This window comes from Equus caballus, chromosome 5 (assembly GCF_041296265.1).
Source record: "Equus caballus isolate H_3958 breed thoroughbred chromosome 5, TB-T2T, whole genome shotgun sequence".
In the NCBI taxonomy this organism is placed as follows: domain Eukaryota; kingdom Metazoa; phylum Chordata; class Mammalia; order Perissodactyla; family Equidae; genus Equus; species Equus caballus.
In genome coordinates, this window is record NC_091688.1 from 3,624,403 (window position 1) to 3,642,578 (window position 18,176).

The 18,176-nt window shown below is 43.9% G+C and overlaps 1 protein-coding gene across 4 annotated transcripts in view; it reads right to left on the reverse strand.

Annotated features, from left to right (window-relative positions):
* ILDR2 (immunoglobulin like domain containing receptor 2) overlaps window positions 1-18,176 on the reverse strand; it is a 62,256-nt gene that overhangs the window by 32,652 nt on the left and 11,428 nt on the right. For all 4 annotated transcript variants that reach the window (XM_023640472.2, XM_023640475.2, XM_023640474.2 and 1 more), the window contains exons 2-3: window positions 13,832-14,164; window positions 12,802-12,921 (exon numbers count right to left, since the gene is read on the reverse strand). In XM_023640472.2, the coding sequence (XP_023496240.1) occupies window positions 12,802-12,921; window positions 13,832-14,164 (453 nt within the window). The remainder of the gene's footprint in view (window positions 1-12,801; window positions 12,922-13,831; window positions 14,165-18,176) is intronic.

The window sequence follows — 18,176 nt, forward strand, 5'->3', positions numbered from 1 at the left end:
AAACGATTACTGAATACATAATAACACAGTATGAGCTAATTAAAAGGCACTCATCATGCTGCTACAAACTAATACACAACAATAAAAATGATTGCAAAGTTCTCTGCCTTTGCTAAGTGCTATAGTGGTCCCTCTGCCCCAGAGGGGGAACAGGTGCAAAGTATTACTAGGACTATAACATGCTCAACCTGGCCTGAGATGAAATGCAGAGGGCAGCTCGATTTGACTCCAAAATGCTGTGGAGCGGGTGGGATTTAAGGCAAGGAGGAAGTTGAGTTACTTGGCGCCCAGTGTGATTTCCTGAGCTCACTGTGCTCGGTCCATCAGACTAGCACGGGCACCGTAGATACAAAGAGACCAAGAATGGTACTTCCCTTAACCAAAAAAAGCCCTGGTGGTCTGAGGCAGACACGGAGGGACACACAGCTTGGCAGGTCTTGGATTGTGGCAGTTCCTGCCCTTTCCTCCGCAGCCAGCCCCGTCTCAGCGTGAGGGGCTTCCACCATGGTGCATTTCCCAGAGCAAAGTCGGAGGCACTGCCCCCGTGTGAACGCGAACCTGCACACTTGAATAGCGGCAGCTGGCTTTGGAGAAAAATGAGATGACTGTCTCCTGACCCGCTTTCAAGGGTTCCCATTCTTTCTTTCCAAGGCTGAGCCGATTTCTCGGCGACACCCACTCTCCCGCGGGCCCCAGTGCCTCCCCTCTGCGGGCCACGTCCCCTCCCTCCCGTGCACAGGCTTCGCATTTTTGCCGCCACCCGGGTCCACCGACTACAATGAAGCTGGCGGGCTGACCCAGCAGCTCGGGCTCCCGCCCGGTAACCACGGCAACCGCGGGCTTCAGGAATGCGCACTAATTGAAGGCCGAGCTTCCTCCCACAGTGATGAGCAACAAGTGAAGCAAAAATAGTGAGGCGGGACAAAGGCTGCGAGGGAGAGGGCGGGGGAAGCGAGAGCAGTCACTGGCCTGAGTGGCTGGGGATTAGGGAAGGGCAAACAGCGCCTGCAGGACCTCCTTTGTTCTCCTAACCACCCAAGGCAGTGAAGAGCCTAAACGGACGCCCTTTACCCTTGAGAAATCTTAGCGCAGAATTTTCAGTGAACGACTATTACAGCCAACCACCGTGTCTTTGCTGGGCCCCTTTGCTTGGTTCTAGTAAACGAACGGAGATGGGCGCATCCCTCAGTCGCCATGAATGAAACGCCAGCGAGCAGCAGGGGTTCAGCAGGTGACGGTGAGCCGACACTAATTTGCCCCCAGCTCCTCTGGATCTTCTGTTCTCTTCGATCAAAAGGAGAACCTTCCAGGTGGTCATCTCTAAAGATGGGGTGGCCAGGATACTAGTTTGCCTGGACAGTTCCAGTCTATGCCGCTGTCTTGACATAAATTATTAAAAGCCACCTCTTTTCACTCTCAAGAGTATGGTAGTTTGGACGATAAATGATAAAATCTCTCTACCTGAAGTCTTTCCAGGCCCATCCAGATCCTAATCCAAATCTCAGGCGTTTCCCCAAACCCCTCCAGACTTCAGGGAATGGCCAGTGTGACCTAAGCCTTGTATTCAGGTTAGGTAGTAAACATCCTGTAATTAACTAAAGGCTGTCCTTTGAGAAATGGGAGCTTCCAACAGCAACCAAAGATAGCATGCTGGGACAGAATGTTCTGGAATCTCCTAGCAGGAAGATTCCCACAGGGCTGATTAGGGTCTCAACTGGCAAGGCACTGTACAGATGTCATTGAGAAAACATGAATCTATTAGTAATAGGATTGCCAATTCACAGATGGCTCATTAAAGCCTCTGCCTATGGAATGGGCTCAAGAAAAACAGGCTCTCTAACAGGAGTCCCAGGACGCACAGTTTCCTAAAGAGGGTTCCCTCAGATTAGGGATGACACACTGGTAATGAGCTGTGGGGAATGGGAAGGGTTGGGAGAAGGGAACTCATGTTTACTGAGTTCTATTACGTGCCATTTAATCTTCACAATAGGTCTTCCATGTAACTTTTCTCACCCCTCCTCTATTTTTATAGATAAGGAAACCGAGGCTCATTAATATTGATTTGTCCAAGGTCATATGAGTCCAGAGATGTCTGACCCCAAATATCATGCTCTTCACAGTGGACTGTATCCAGTATCCAGATTGACCTTGGCACTATTGCCATTTGGGGCCAGATAATTCTCTGTCGGGTGTAGGGGCTGTCCTGTGCATGGCAAGATGTTTAGCAGCCCCCATGGCCTCTGCCCACTAGATACCAGAGCACTCCACAAGTTGTGACAACCAAAAATGTCTCCAGACATTGCCAAATGTCTCCAGGGGGGCAAAATAGCCCCCTCTTGAGAATCAATAGCCTTGATACTTAATATCAAATACAGTTTTTAACTTTTCTTGTATTGTTCTCTAATTGCTTCAGAAACACAATATTTATCTTTACAAAAGGACGGTAATTTTTATAGGGACAAGACAGTATCATTTATTTATTGTGTATCTTCACTCTGCTAAGGACATAGTGTGCAAAAAAGACTAAATTTAAATCAATTTAAATATAAACCATACTTGAGGCACAACTGACTGCATTCCAGGTGCCTATCAAAGAGCAAGGTTGCGATGGCAGCGGAGAGGTCTACAGTCCACAAGAGGCCTCCTGCAGCGTAAAAGGCATCATCCCAGGTCTTTGGAGCAACCGCAAGTGCCACCCCACGCCTCATCTGGTAGAATGCTTGTTACTGACAGTCATTAACAGGAACCAGATTCTAGCTGATGCCTGGCTAACTTTGCTGGCTCTTCTCCTCCATCCCTTCAACACATTTTTCTGGTTCTTCTCAAAACCAAGACCCACAGAGGCATCTAGATACGCTCAGGGCAGAGCAGGCCAGGACTAGGAGAGAGGGCTGGGAGAAAAGGCAGTGAGGCTGAGGCCTGAAAAGCTCACTCCTCATTAATTTTCCCTCCTTTCATGGGAGCTGGTGTGGTTATCTCAGCTCTTGTGGAAATCGGAAGGCACAGGTGTCTACTCAAGATAGAAAGGACGGTTCCGCCCTCCTGGAGGAATCAACTCCATTTGAAGTCTTTCACGTGGGGCCAAGATACCTGAAGTGTAATCGAGTCTACAAGTGAAAATGTGGGCACAGCCCAAATCAGAAGATGTTCCAAAGGAGTAACCCCCAGATTTATGGCTAGAGTGTGGCTCTGTAATTAATTCCTTCTCTCCCTCTGCCAGGAATAAACTTTCTTCTTCTCCCCCAATTCTTTTTCCCTCTTCTTCTGTTTGTAAATCTTCGAGAGAAACAGCAGCAGCCACTCTCAGAGATCAAAGTTTTAGCAGGCAACAAAGACCTCCAAGGAGGCTGTTGCCATGGGAACTCTGGAGCTGAAGCCCTTTTAATCGGCAAATCTCCTTGGTTAGCAGCACCGGGTTGGGGCAGGCAACGAGGAAGAGAAGGGGGAGGGGCAGTCTTGGCAACAAGTAGCCTCTCTAAACAGCCAGAACTAATGGCTTGGGGGTGGGGGTGCCACGAGACTCACACTGAGGCAGCACTGACAGGGTGAGTGCTAGAGCATTTCTGCACAGCCTTAGAAACAGACTCCCGTCAAAAATCCCTGAAGTCAATGCAAGTTCTGAGATGCCCCCTCCCAAGAATTCCCTGATTTCTTATGATGTTCTCTTTTTTTTTTTGAGGAAGATTAGCCCTGAGTTAACTACTGCCAATCCTCCTCTTTTTTTGCTGAGGAAGCCTGGCCCTGAGCTAACATCCATGCCCATCTTCCTCTACTTTATATGTGGGACACCTGCCACAGCATGGCGTGCCAAGCGGTGCCATGTCCACACCTCGGATCTGAACCGGTGAACCCTGGGCCTCCGAGAATCGGAACGTGCGAAGTTAACCACTGCGCCACTGGGCCGGCCCCCTCTTATGATGTTCTTAATGCCTTTTTAATACTAATGGGCAGAAAGGTTTATTTTAGACCAGAATAACAACTCCAGGCACAGTATTGTGAACAACCTGATTCAAAAAAATTCAAGTATGCCTGTTCCTCCATCCCTTGTCTAGGTAATATGTGCTGTACTTCTGGGTAAGTCACAGGAGGAGACGGAAAGAAAAACAGAAAGATGACAGGATAACAAAGGTAATTCTGCGGCATTACCTTCATAGAGAAGAATCAATCCCAACTTAGTGCCTACTCACAAGGACCTGCTGGGAGCAAACCTATTTCTGGCCTCCAAGAACAGCATTGCACTTGGTCTATAAGGCAGCAGAAACTGATGAATTCCACAAAATACGAACAGTGTCAGTTTCTGCCTGCCTGGCATTCTTGTCTTCTTCATTTGGAAACAACTGCCCAATTCCCCTTTAGGAAGCTACTCCTTTTCCCTTTTCCCTTCAATTCATGTGGTTCACTTGGGGCTGGTGGGATACTACATTCCTGTCCCAAAGCACAGCCCACCTCCAACAATAGGACTTTTGCTGAAACTATGAAGAAAGGCACTTTATCCTCCTGAGATGGAAGGTGTTTAAGACCATGGAAGCCTGGGCCTGCTGGGGGCCATCTCTGCCCCAAGTGGAGAGAGGCTGCCTGAGAATGAAGTTAACACAGAGAAGACAGAGATCTTTAACATATGAGCTGAACACTGGGCCTCAGCCATGCTGGAAGCTAAGATACCCCTGGACTGATGGGTTACCTAAGCCAAAATTTCCCTAAGCCAGCTTGAGTGTCCATCCTTGCAATCAAGAGTTCTGAAGAATACAACAGTTAGCTCCAGATGGTGAGATTTTAGGAGATATTTTCTTCTGTTGTACTTCTCATTTTGCTTTAAATTTTTACAATAAACATGAACCATTTTTTTCTAAAACAGAAACAATATTAAAACAAAATAAGACAGCAGTATTTGAGGCATCACTCAATATGGAGAATTAATTCTGCAATCTGTGGATCTTTTCAATAAAGTCAAAACCATAGAAAGGACTATGAAAGCCATCTTCTTTGTCCTAATATCCTAGACAAGAGAACCTGTTCCATGTTGAAAATTTGTCAGAGAAGGAGATTCTATAATTTCCCTCAACCAACCATAATTTCCAAAACTTGTTATTTACCATTAGGAAAGTCTTCCTTAGCTTTAATCTAAACACCCCTCGGCCCACTCGGCCCACATCCTCTTATTCTATTCACAGTGCAGAGGGAGGAGTGTTCATTCAGCCATATTTCCACCGGGGCCCTTTCCCTCCTGTTTCTACTTGAAGGCCCTTGAAAAACAAGCTACCACATGGGACATCAGAAAGAAGGGCTCAGGCCCCCATATTGTGCATAGAAACAAGTAAGAATAAGGCAAGCAGGACTGGCCCCATGGCCGAGTGGTTAAGTTCACGCGCTCCGCTGCAGGCGGCCCAGTATTTCCTTGGTTTGAATCCTGGGCGCGGACATGGCACTGCTCATCAAAACATGCTGAGGCGGCGTCCCACATGCCACAACTAGAAGGACTCACAACGAAGAATATACAACTATGTACTGGGGGGCTTTGGGGAGAAAAAGGAAAAAAATAAAATCTTTAAAAAAAAAAAAAAGAACAAGGCAGCTGCTTTTAGATTTTAAACAATAACTTCCCTGCTTGGGCCTTCCTGAATGGCGAAGTCCTTTTCCTGCCAGCTGGAACTGCCCGAGGGAGCTTTATTCCTATCCAAACAGTGGCACGGTTCCAGTTGTAAACAGCCTGTCCTTGCCACTGGTCCCAGACTGATGTCTAACCTCAGGGTGGCAGGTTCCTGGACACTCCCACCTTCCATGACTGTCTGCTGCTATGGTCCTATGATCCCAAACGTCTGTCTAAATATTTCTAAGGTATCTGTCACAGTCATCTCACAGCACCCAAAACACTGTGTGCATTTCCAACTTCAGAATGACTTTACCTTCTGAATCATCAAAAAGATTAAAGGGTATTCAGTACAGTTTTTGAATTTAATGTTGAATCAGTGGTTGTCCTCCCTTTTCTATGAATCCGTATTTCTTCAGATATTTCTGAAACCTCTGAAAGAAGCATCCATGGCGATGTGAGGATGGTTCAGATGCATGGGGAAAGGAGGGGTGGGTCATGCTCTGTGGGGAGGATACAATCTAGATAACAACAACTATGCCTTTGAAGTGAGGGCGTAGGTCAATGGTTATAGGCAGTTTAACTAAGAAAGAAAGTGAAATACTAAAGCAAATCTGGGACAAGTGCAAATTATCACCCATGGCCTCAATAGGCAACCACTTTTTTTTAAACATGGCTTATGCAGGGGAGCATTCTATAGCTTCTTAATATAGACAGGTTGTGTGTTATTGTGGAAAATGAGGCTAGGAATCAAAATACCTGGGTTTGATCATTGACACTGTTTTTTTTACTGGGATAATAGTTATAAAACCTGAACATTAATTTCTTCATTTGGAAAATGAGGAAAATAATGCCTGCTTGCCAATCTTGCAAGGTTATTACAGAAAAATTTTGTGAACTACAAATTATTATCAGCGTACATTAATATTAGTAGTAGATGCAGTAATGGCATCACTTTTAGCGGACATTTATTGCTTTTGTGGGCATCTCACATTCACTTTGCCTTTTTTTGTAACAGTGCCCCAATTTACTTTGGGGAAATTCATCTCCATAACCTGCTGCACTAGCCACCAAGCGCCCCAGATCTCCCAAGGCTAAGCAGTGGACGCCTGTCCAAACTGGGCCAATGGACTCTCTCCAGAGACTGATTCTTGAGTGGGAAAATCCAAGATCAGAAAAAAACAGCTGATTGACTTTTTTCTTGCTATGAGCCCTAAAGACATGTCTATTAATTCTTGCTACAAAGACCCTGGAGCATCTCTGGCAGGGCAGGGACTGTGCTGTGTTCAGCAAAACATTTTCAATTTCTTCCTGGGTACACACAAAATAACAGCAGAAGTGACCCATGTCACTCCCAGACCTGGCCCCTAAAAAGTCGCACATGACCTTCCTCCCTTTCTCTTTCTGTGAAGCTAGGAGCAAAGTTCCCCAATAGCAGAGCCAAACAATGGAGAAGGCTAGACCCTGACGCCACCACTAGGAAGGGAGCTACTGGGGGAGCCTTCTCACCCACATCTGACTAGGACAAGAGGAAGTCATGAACTTCTACTGTGGTAAGTCACTGAGATTTGGGGGTGGTTTTTACAGAAGCTAACAAGCGTTACCCTAATATACTATGCTTTTTGAAGACTGACTTTCCAGCTTTCTGAAATCCTTCCAGAAAATTCCTTTCCTGCTTAAGTTAGCCAAAGACTACTTCTCTTGCTTTCAAACCATAGTCCCTGATGAATCTATCGCTAGTAATAATTTAAATATCCAGATAAATAATTATGACTAAGGAGATTAAACCCTATTATCTCACTTGAGACTGTAGACGTTTACCGTTATTGACACTTAACAAGTTAACAAATATATACTTGGGATTGACTAACATTTAAGAGGCACAAAGCAAGTATTAGTTATAGATTCTGCCCATTTATCATTTAAAAAAACATTCACTCAGCCTTCTTTACTCTAGACACTCTGCTAGGCATTGCAGATATAAAGACAAATGAGAATTGGTCCTCGCCTCTGAAGAGCTCACTGTCCAGGGCTACTGAGAAGCTTCCAGTGCTGGAGGGGAAATCAAGAGAAGCAGACACGCAGCACCCCTGTTACCACTCCCACAGAGTGAAACTAGAATAGAAGACCCAAGGATTCTGTCCTTGGCCCTTTTCACTTTATATAATCTTATGGGTGACCCATCTATTCCTTCATGGTTCTGAGCGTCACTAATGATTCTCAAATTTATTATCTCTAATCCTCGCTTTTCCACTGAGCTCCAGACCTACATTTCTAATTGTCAGCAAGATATCTCCACCTTGGTGTCCCACAGGCCTCTCATATTCAACATGGCAAGAACCAAACTCATTCTTCTGCCTCCTCAACCTGCTTTCCAACCTGTGTCCTCTCTCTTAGATGATGGAACAGTTGGCTACCCAGCTAGCTAGATATCATGGTGTCCCTTTAACTCATCTGTTTCTCATGTCTTTTTATACATCAGTCACCAAGATCCATCACTTCCATCTCAGAAGGGTTTCTATGTTGTCTCTTCTCGATTCACTACTCTGGTTCAGAATCTCATACCTTTTCATTCATTCTGCTGCAGCAGCCCCAAAACTGATCCCTTTGTTCCAGCACTCCTCTCTGATGCACTGTCTGCCCTGCTGATGATCATCGTTCTGACCCAGAGGTCTAGTTTCATTCCTCTGTTAAGGTTTCTTCATGGCTCCCCAGTGTCTTCAGGATGAAGTCCAAACTTAGTCTGACATATAAGACACCACAATCTTGCTCTATCAACTTTTCATCTTCATCTTTGTGAGTATACTGAGAAAACTAAATTCTTCTTAACTTTCCCTCTAATTTATCCCTTTAACTCATCTTTCTTCTTAATTGGTCATCTGAAATTCCACCCAGTTTTCTGCTCTCCATTTTGAGATCATCTCCAAGAGGAGCAAAAGTTTCAACTCCTACAAGCCACCACCAGTAGTTTCTTCTCATCCTTGTGAGAAGCTATCTGCAAATCATATATCTGATAAAGGGTTAATACTCAAAATGTATAAAAAACTCACACAACTCAACAACAAAAAACCAAACAACCCGATTGAAAAACGGGTAGAGGATCTGACTAGATATTTTTCCAAAGAAGACATACAGATGGCTAATAGACCCATTAAGAAATGTCCAACATCTCTAGTTATCAGGGAAATGCAAATCAAAAGCACAGTGAGACATCACCTCATACCTGTCAAAATGGCTATTATCAAAAAGACAAGAAATAATAAGTGTTGGAGAGGATGTAGAGAAAAAGGAATCCTCGTACACTGTTGGTGGGAATGTAATTGGTGCAGCCACCATGAAAAACAGTATGGAGGTTCCTCAAGAAATTAAAAATAGAACTATCACATGACTCAGCTATTCCACTTCTGGGTCGTCATCTGAAGAATACAAAAACACTATTTCAAAAAGACATATGCACCCCTGCGTTCAGAGCATCATTATTTACAATAGTCAAGATATGGAAGCAACCTAAGTGTCCATCAATCGATGAATGGATAAAGAAGGTGTGGTATACAAACACAATGGAATATTACTCAGTTCTAAAAATTCTTGCCAATTTTGACAACATGGATGGACTCTGAGGGTATTATGCTAAGTGAAATAAGACAGACAGAGGAAGACAAATATTGTATGATTTCACTTATATGTAGACTCTAAAAAACAAAACAAACGAAGGAACAATACCAAACACACACAAACTCATAGATACAGAGAACAGACTGGTGGTTACCAGAGGGGAAGGGAGCTGTGGGGTGAGCAAAATGGGTGAAGGCGGTCAAATATATGGTGACAGGTGGTATCTAGACTTATGATGGTGATCACATTGTACTGTATACAAATATCAAATTGTAATGTACATTTGAAAGTTTTATAATGTTATATACCAATTTCACCTCAATGAATAAATAGTTTCTTCTCATTCTTGCGGTATTAGTTCTTTTAACTCTGACCTACTACAAAAGACCACAATTTATTCCTTTTGGCTTCCTTGTGAATGAGCATCACCCTGGTATGTTCTTATAACCAACCTGTAACCCCTTCATCTCTGTCATGAGGCCTGAATTCCTAGGAGGTCATCTTCTCATTTACCAAGGTAGTCACATCACTCATGTTCACCTACTTTTTATTCCAAGGATTTTTAATTGAAGTAAAGCTCAAAAGTAACTTAAATACCCTTTCCTATGCATAGATGCCTGATATAGTAATTCATAAGAAATTTTCTACCCTCTTAGGACATAGAAATAACTACTTCTGAGAACACTTATTCCATCTTGAGATGTCTCCAATTGTTAACAATTCTTTCTTTATACTGGGAGGGTTTCCCCACTTGTCACTTCCACTCCTGGTTCTAGTTTTATCTAGCCACACAGATGGAGTAAGTTTCCAACCCCTCTTCTGTACAATTTCACTTCAGATATCTGCAGACACTTCCCATGCTCCCTTTCCCAAGTCCCCTTTCACTAGACCAAATCCTCCCAGTTCCTGCAATCTTCCTCATACAAAATCCAATGACTGAACCAGTGCCTCATGGAGGTTGTAATTAGCAAACTGTTGACCCAGTTATCTCCCCACTGAGGTCTTCATCTCCTTGAGGTTGACCTCAGAAATCAGGTTGCTCTCCTGATCTCACATGAGACAAATACCTAACGAATAGGCCTGCAGGACATAACCAAATAATTAGAATTTTTAAAACTGTGACAGTATTTTGAAAAATTCTGTGAAGGGTGGTCAAGACAAAGACGACTCAGAATTTTGCATTTGGAAAGGAAATACAGTACTTTATGCACCCAGAAAATGCTTTCAAACTAACTCTTTAAATAACCAACACAACTAGTGTTGCCCTAAAAAGTTTACATGGCAAATTTCATGCTTTGAACATTTCTAATGAATGTGGAACACAGCAGGCTTACGTGTTTCTCCTCCCCAAGAAGTCTAGCACGTACCTGTTCATCTCACAGATCTGCTGCTTCTACTGTGATGAGCTGACCCACAGCCTCCCTTTTCCTTTATGATTCTTTTTTAGAGTAACACTGATTTCTGTGCTTCATTTTTTCTCCCACCTTTGGTGACCATTTTCATCTGAGCTGTCCTTTCACCCGCCTCTCCGTGTCCTGAGGACAGCATCTTTGCCCAGGTTACTTAGCATGTTTTGATCCAGAGGAGCGCCCTTCACACACTTCAGCACATCCTCAGATAACAAGCCTATTCCCTCTATTCATTTCCCCACGCTTGCAGAACTGGGACCGAATTATTTAAAGTGTTTTTTACCTGGCCTCCTTTTCCTGAACATGCAATTACTTCTCTGCAAATTGTTGCACTGGCCAAATAACTGTGTTCACAATTAGCTAATTACAGGCTCAATGAGCCACTTGTTCCTTCAAACTCGGCCATTAGCATTGTGTGATTTGGCAGAAATTTATCTTCATTCCCTCTGATTTACAGAGTCACAGCAGATCCCAAATCAGATTTCTCTGACTTCTTTTACATTGTCAATATAAGCCTTTTACTTTTTTATTTCCTTTTTAATATCTGTCATATTTCTCATTCTTTTACAAGACACAGCAGTTATGCTTTATATATTGGACCCAAGGAATATGTATTTGAATTAAGTTACACCCTCGAATAAGGGTTAATCACTATTGACTAAAGGGTTAATATTAATAAATAATTATTACATTAACCCATTTTGTAAACTGTAAGATTAAAGCAGCAGAACAGTTGATCTGCTGAAGTCACAGAGTCATGATAGAGTAAAACTAAAAATCCCAAATAGCAAATTCCACTTTCTCCCTGGGCACTGGGCCTCCCCCATAGGGGAAAAATTAACCTTCACACTCATTTGCTTTTAAAAGAAAGCACCTTTAAATATTCCCCCAAATTGTTATCACCTGGTTTATTGGAAGTCACAAAAAAAGTCATTTCTTTTGAAAAATGGCTTCAAGTGTTTACCTTTCATCCTGCAATTAATAAAGTTTCTTTTCTTAATTTACGTATGTTTCATTCTAATTGTTTTCTTCAACCAACATTTATGAAGCACAAAATAAGTGCCCAATTTTCAGTTTCATACAAGGAGGTCATCTCTCACTGACATTCCTCCAAGCCACAAAAGAAGAAAAGGAGCCAAAAATAAGGAGTTTTCATTCATGAAGAAATTAGTATTAATAAAGATTAGATATATTTGCTTTGGGAATAACTCAGACACTTCGGGCTTCAAGAAGTTTCCCTTCCAGTTAAACACGAGCACACCTCCCCAGAAGCTCTTTTCGCTGGGCATCTTTATTATTAAACTCTCCAGTTCACAGCCGTCTTTCCCTATGATTGTCCAAAGTGGAGGTAATTGAATGAGGAAGGGTTCCCAATGTCTCACGAGATCCTGACTCACCAGTGAATTCTTTATTTTTGAGGAAGATTAGCCCTGAGGAAGATTGGCCTTGAGCTAACATCCGTGCCCATCTTCCTCTATTTTACATGTGGGACGTCACCACAGCATGGCTTGATAAGCGGTGCATAGGTCCGTACCCGGGATCTGAATTGGCAAACCCGATGCCACTGAAGCAGAGTGTGTGAACTTAACCGCTACACCACGGGGTCAGCCCCACCAGTAAATTCTTATCTCTCAGTAGTCTTTATCCTGCTTCAAAGGCCTCTGGCATTTTCTTTAACAATTAGCATATACAGTCGTGCACTGCAGAATTACATTTCACATATACAACAGTGGTCCCATAAGATTAGTACCCTGCAGCCAAGGTGTGCAGTAGGCTATACCGTCTAGGTCTGTGTAAGTGCACTCTATGATGTTCGCACAATGACAAAATCATCTAATTATGGGTTTCTCAAACATATAGCTGTTGTTAAGTGATGCATGACTATAAAAAGATAAGGATAAGAGCAGAGAGAAATCAGGATTAAAGATGCAAGTGTAAGTCAGGGAAACAAAACCCTAAGAAAGAGGAAGAAATATTCAGGACAATGCTAAAAAGGAGGCCATAACCTCCAGTGAAACAAGACATAACAAATACAACTACTGCTTATAAAGAGCACACACTAAAACCCATGTGTGCACAAAAGATAAAGAGCGTGTATGCAACCTGCCAACACACGCAGCGAGGAGGAGGGAGAGGAGCGAACCGTGCAAGCGGTCTAAGATGAAACTGTTGCTCATGGTTTTCACTTACCCAACACCAGCAGTTCCACCGAGTCCTCGTTTTTGCCCTCCAGGTCATCAGGGGTAGTGACAATGCAGTAATAGAGTCCGCTGTCTCCCCACATGAGTTTTCCAATTTGAAGATCGGCATCTGTTATCACAAAGAGAAGGACCCACTCCTAAAGCTCTGTTCTCCAAAGCAAAACCCTGAACAATGCGGGCGGGAGGGGCCTTCTACTGTGTCTGCGGTGTTCTGTTTCTTTACCTGGATGGCGGTTGACAAGATGTTTGCTTTATTGAAAACAAACAAGTAAGCAACAACAAACAAACTCCAACAAAACAGTAACAAGAACTAGCATCCCTAAGGCGAGAGCATCACAGCACCGCCAGGAACTGGGCTAGTGCCAGGCCACTTTCAGGAACAGAAGGCTGCTTTCAGAGAGGCTGCAGAGGCCCCTGAGAGCCAGGCATGTTCCAGAATTATTCTGGACTGGTGGACATGAGCTGACTTCACGGGAGTTCTTCAAAATTCAAATAATCAAATAGGTCATATCAGACTCTTAGGACCTTTTTTGTCCAAAACTTTAGGGAGCAGGAGAAAGGGTGGAAATGAGACAGAAGCATGTGGCATCCAGTGGCTCTGTCATTTGTATGCACATAGCCCTTCTCCCAGCAGAAGAACTTCTGAGGGAAGTCTGCTTTCTGAGTTGGGAAAGGGCATGAAGGCTCATGTCAAGGAGTAAGGTGTTTGACTGGAAATGTTCTTTCACTAGAATCCATTTCAGTTCGGTTCTGATGACGAGCTCCTGAGACTAGAGGTCAGTCTCGGGAAAGACTGTTTCCGAAGCTCACCTCTGGGTCTTCTCTACATTCTGCTCCCTCCACCCTTCCTCCACTCACCATTCCATTCAAGCAATTTGCTAGGTTTTTTTGATGTTCCCATCTCCCATAAGATGAAAGTCCTGAGGGACGGAAAGGGTGAGAGGCTGACATCCTCTTGTGTCTGGAAGAGAGCACTAACCTCCCCCCATGCCCTCCATTCAGAACAGAGGCATTATTACCATGAACAATCGTGATCTCCCGGCCTCTGTAGAAATCTCCCAGCGTGACGGCTGAGCCCTGTTTTGAAGCCACCACTCGAACAGTCCTCCTGCTGTCTAAACAATCCAAGTAGGGGTCCCATTCCAGGTTTCTTTTGCTGAGAGACTGGGCCCGGGGAGAAGACACGCCCAAGGATTCCCCCATGCGATCTTGGCAGTAGGACTTGAACTTCCACTGCACGACTGCAGGCTGCTGGGAGGACGTGGAGAAGTGGCAGCGAAGCACAGTGGGCTGGAAGAGCAAGGCCACCTTCTTCTTGTCAGGCACTGTGACCTGAAGGCCTTCAGCCATGGCTGCAAAACAGAATAAACATGTCCAGATGGAACCCGTAGCCTGGACCTCACTTCACACCACGCAGTCATGCCTTTCTGCCTCATCTCACTAACCTGTCCGTTCCCCTCTTCTCCACCACAATTAACAGCATCTGGTTGCCTTGTCCAGAAACCTGCCCTCACTCCCAATACCCAACCAGTCACTAAGTCATGTCAACTTGATCTCTTAACATCTTTAATATTTCTTCCCTCCTCTTTAACCCCACCACCATGGTTTTTGTTTCTGCCCTCTTGATTTCTTGCTTGTAATATTACAATCATCTCTTATCTTATCTTTCTGCCTGCAGTTGTCCAAGTGTACTACATTCTCAGGTGATCTTTCTAAATCTGACTGCTAGGGCTCTTGTTCTTAAAACTCTTCACTCACCCTCCATGGCTGTCAGGATAAAACCCAAAGTCCTTGGCAAGGTTTTTAAGGTGCTCCATCATCCAGTTCCTCTTATCTCCTCAGACTCACTTCTTGCAGCACCTCTATTTGAGCATCAACCTCCAAGAGTTCCAAACAACTAACAGTTTCCCCAAGTGGAACATGCTATTTCACACCTCTAGGTCTTGGCACAGGATGTTCCTTGTTTCTGGAATGCTTTTTCCTCATTTCTTTCCACTTTTCCAAAACCCAGTTCAAAGGCTTCTTGTAAAGCCTTCTCTGACCAATAATCCATCTGTGACTTCTCCCTTTGTGCCACCAGTACCCCCAGAATTCTCCTCTAGACATTTATTATAATAATTTTGCAAATACTTATTTTCATGCCTGTCACCCCGCCCCCCCATCAGACTTCTCATGTAAGGAATGTGTCTTATCTTGCTGTCCTGGCTTGTGAAGCCTATAGTTAATAAACATTTGATAAATAAGGACAATGAAGCCAGGAAGTGTGACTTCAGGAGGAAGTGACTTCCCTTCCAGCTGGTGACCAAGCAAAGGGGACAGAGATGAAGGGGGAAAGAAAGCTTTGAGAGAAATGGAGAATCTCAGATCAAAAGCAGTAGACTAACTTCAAAAGCTTTGAAGGGTAATCAAAAAAAAAAAAAAGGCTAGAAAGCAGATGAGAAGTTTTAAGTGGTGAAAAAAATGCAACCTGAGGTGTGCTGTCTAAGAAAGAGAGGGAAATTTCAATGAATGAAAGACAAGGGGAGTGTCTGAGAGGCAAAGGGCCTCTATGAACCCAATGGTAAGATCTCAAAATTCCAAGCAAAGAGAACATAACTTCCTCAGTTGAATGAGAGAGTCAAGAGTTTTTGGCTTGATCTTAGGTTAGAAGTGGAAATAGAATTATGATGAAAGGCAGAAGAAAGGAATATGGAGAGAAAGACATGATAAAGAGGTTCTGTATTGAATCCAGGAGCCTGCCAAGTCAGCTTCAGGTAGCTTGAGGCAGAGGGTTTCACCCCAGAATTACAGGGTGGACTTGAGACATGCAAGAAAAGACTAGCTTCCATGAGGTGCCTCTTGTCCTTTACTACTGCCAAAGTTCACGATGATATCCTGCAAAGCAAACTCACTCTATAGCTCAAACATACACTTATTTATGAGTGTCTCTTTGTAGAAGCTCCCTTGACAAGGGCAAGATACAATATTTGTACTCACATCTTCTGATTTCCAGACCAGTGCCTCTCTTCAACAAAAGCACTATGAAAAAAGTAGGTTCTAATTCCTGTGAGGAGAAAAGGGTTTCTGCATTCTGTGGAACTAGGAAGTGAATGCAACAGAGTAAGATTTAGCAAATCTTAAAGTTTTGAACCTAGCAAGCACTCAACAGCTACCTATGGAATAACTGAAGAAATGGATGAGCAAATGAATGACCATTAATATGGGAATTTCTAGGACTTTGCAGAGAAAACTAGCTAAACATGTCATAGATAGCATGGTATAATACAATAGCATTGACAGCAAATAGATGGGGCTTTGAATCTCATCTGGCCATATGCTAATGGTGAGGCCTTCATGAAGCCTCGCAAGCAATCTCACCTGTAAAATGGGCCTCCTCGTCCTTACTCACAGGGCTGCTAACAAACACTATCTCACTGATCGCCTGCAGAGAGGGGACTCTGGAGCAGAGCACTGTGACTGTGACCGGCAGAGAGGAGATATGCAATACTAATCTGCCCTCACCGTTCCCGTCTGTTCCCCCACCTCTCATTTTGAGGCTCCTTAATCTTGATGACCATCCACCACCAACAGCCTTGATTACAGCCAGGTTACACAGATCAGCTCCATCGAGGGGCAAATAACTCCCCTCTGGAAGCTCACCGAAGCGCCTCAGTTCGCAGGCTCCACTGCTTCCCCGCACCATCCCTGAATGTCCACGTGGCTAATTCCACGCTCCCTGACTCACACACACGGCTGGATTAGGAAAAGACATTTCTTTACAGTTTCTCCCTAAATTATATTGCATTAATTTTTAGCCTTGTAATTCTTCTTCAAATCCTTATTTACATCCCAATTTTCCAGGTAACAAAACTGGGACAGAGAGGTGAAGTGACTTCAGTCAGCAGTGGTTGAGGCTAGATAACCAACCACAGGCACTGTTCCCAGTACAATGCTGTGTTCTTGACCACACCACCTTTCTTCTCTGCTACCCATTCAGGCTCTACTTGAGAAATCACATTTCCTAGCCTTTCTAGGATAAATAACACCAGCAAAGGAAGCAGGTGCTACACAAAAGTGTTATAGGAGATTTTGTTTTGTTTTTTGAGAGAGTTAAGTATGGGGTTTTGTTCATTAGATAATTACTAAGAATCACCTCCTTCCCAGCTCTGTTCTCTGTTAATGAGATTAGCCACTTGACCAAGCCATTGGACTCCCTTAATTATTAACAGACGTTAGTCAGTTCTCAGCTTTTCTATGATATACACATAAACTCACGCTCCAAAGAATAAGGAAATACGTTCTCAAAAACATCTACCTTTTTATAGCATGATAGTTAAAGGCATGGATTTGGGAGTCAGTCCTAAATTAGAATCCAAGCTCCACCACTTCCTAGCTGCATGACCCAAGGCAAATTACTCAACTCTTAGGAGTTTCTGTTTCCTCACTGGTAAAACCAGAATAGTAATTGTAACTACCTCATGGAATTGTTTGAGAGTTAAATAAGATTTTATCCTAAGCACTTAGGATAATATGGTATATAGTAAGCACTCAATAAATGTAGTTGCTGCTGCTGCTGTCAAGAACAGTCTGTTGACTTCTGTGAAACTATGAACCCAAAGCTAGGTGAGCACAGATGAGCTAAAGCTAGGTGAGACAATGAGCGTGTACAGGGCAGAACAGGCAGAAACTGCACAGGAATGCTAGAAGAGGTAATTAGGAGTTCCCCAGTGACAGTGCCTGGGTGTCCTTGGCACTGCACGACCACGTATGTACCTCCCGGAAGTCAGAAATGGAGGGTAATCCCATGTGTGTGTGCACATGCATAGGCATGCGTACCTGTGCAGGTATAACGGGAACGCTGGAACTCTAAGCTAAGGAGAGATCTGGACAGCTGGAGAGGACAGGACTAGAAATTCCAAGGAAATGTCAGTTTGTTAGATCTTTGAGGACGATAAGAGTGAAGAGTTAAAAGCTGAAAATGCCAATCCTGCTTTAGTTCCATGAGCTTCAAACCATAGGATGAATGCCACCCAACCCTGACCCAACTCTGGCCAAGCCTGCTAGGAACTCCATTTCCACCGGAGGGTGGAGTCTAGAATGCTCTTCTGGCCCTAACCCTGAATTCCAGGTGAGGGCTTAGGTTCCCTGTACCCACTGAGCAGCATCTCTTTCCCTCAACCTGTATTTATCTTATACTTAGATGGTGTTTCTACCTGATTTGCAATCCATTTGCCCCATTAGGACTGAAGTCTTGCTCTGAGCTCCAGCCTGCTTGCCTGGGCCCTGTTATCTGACCCTTCTCCTGAGGATCTGGTATTGTTTCCTAGACCCCTCACACATGACTGATCCAAATCTGAAACTGTGATGCTGCTACCCACCCAACTT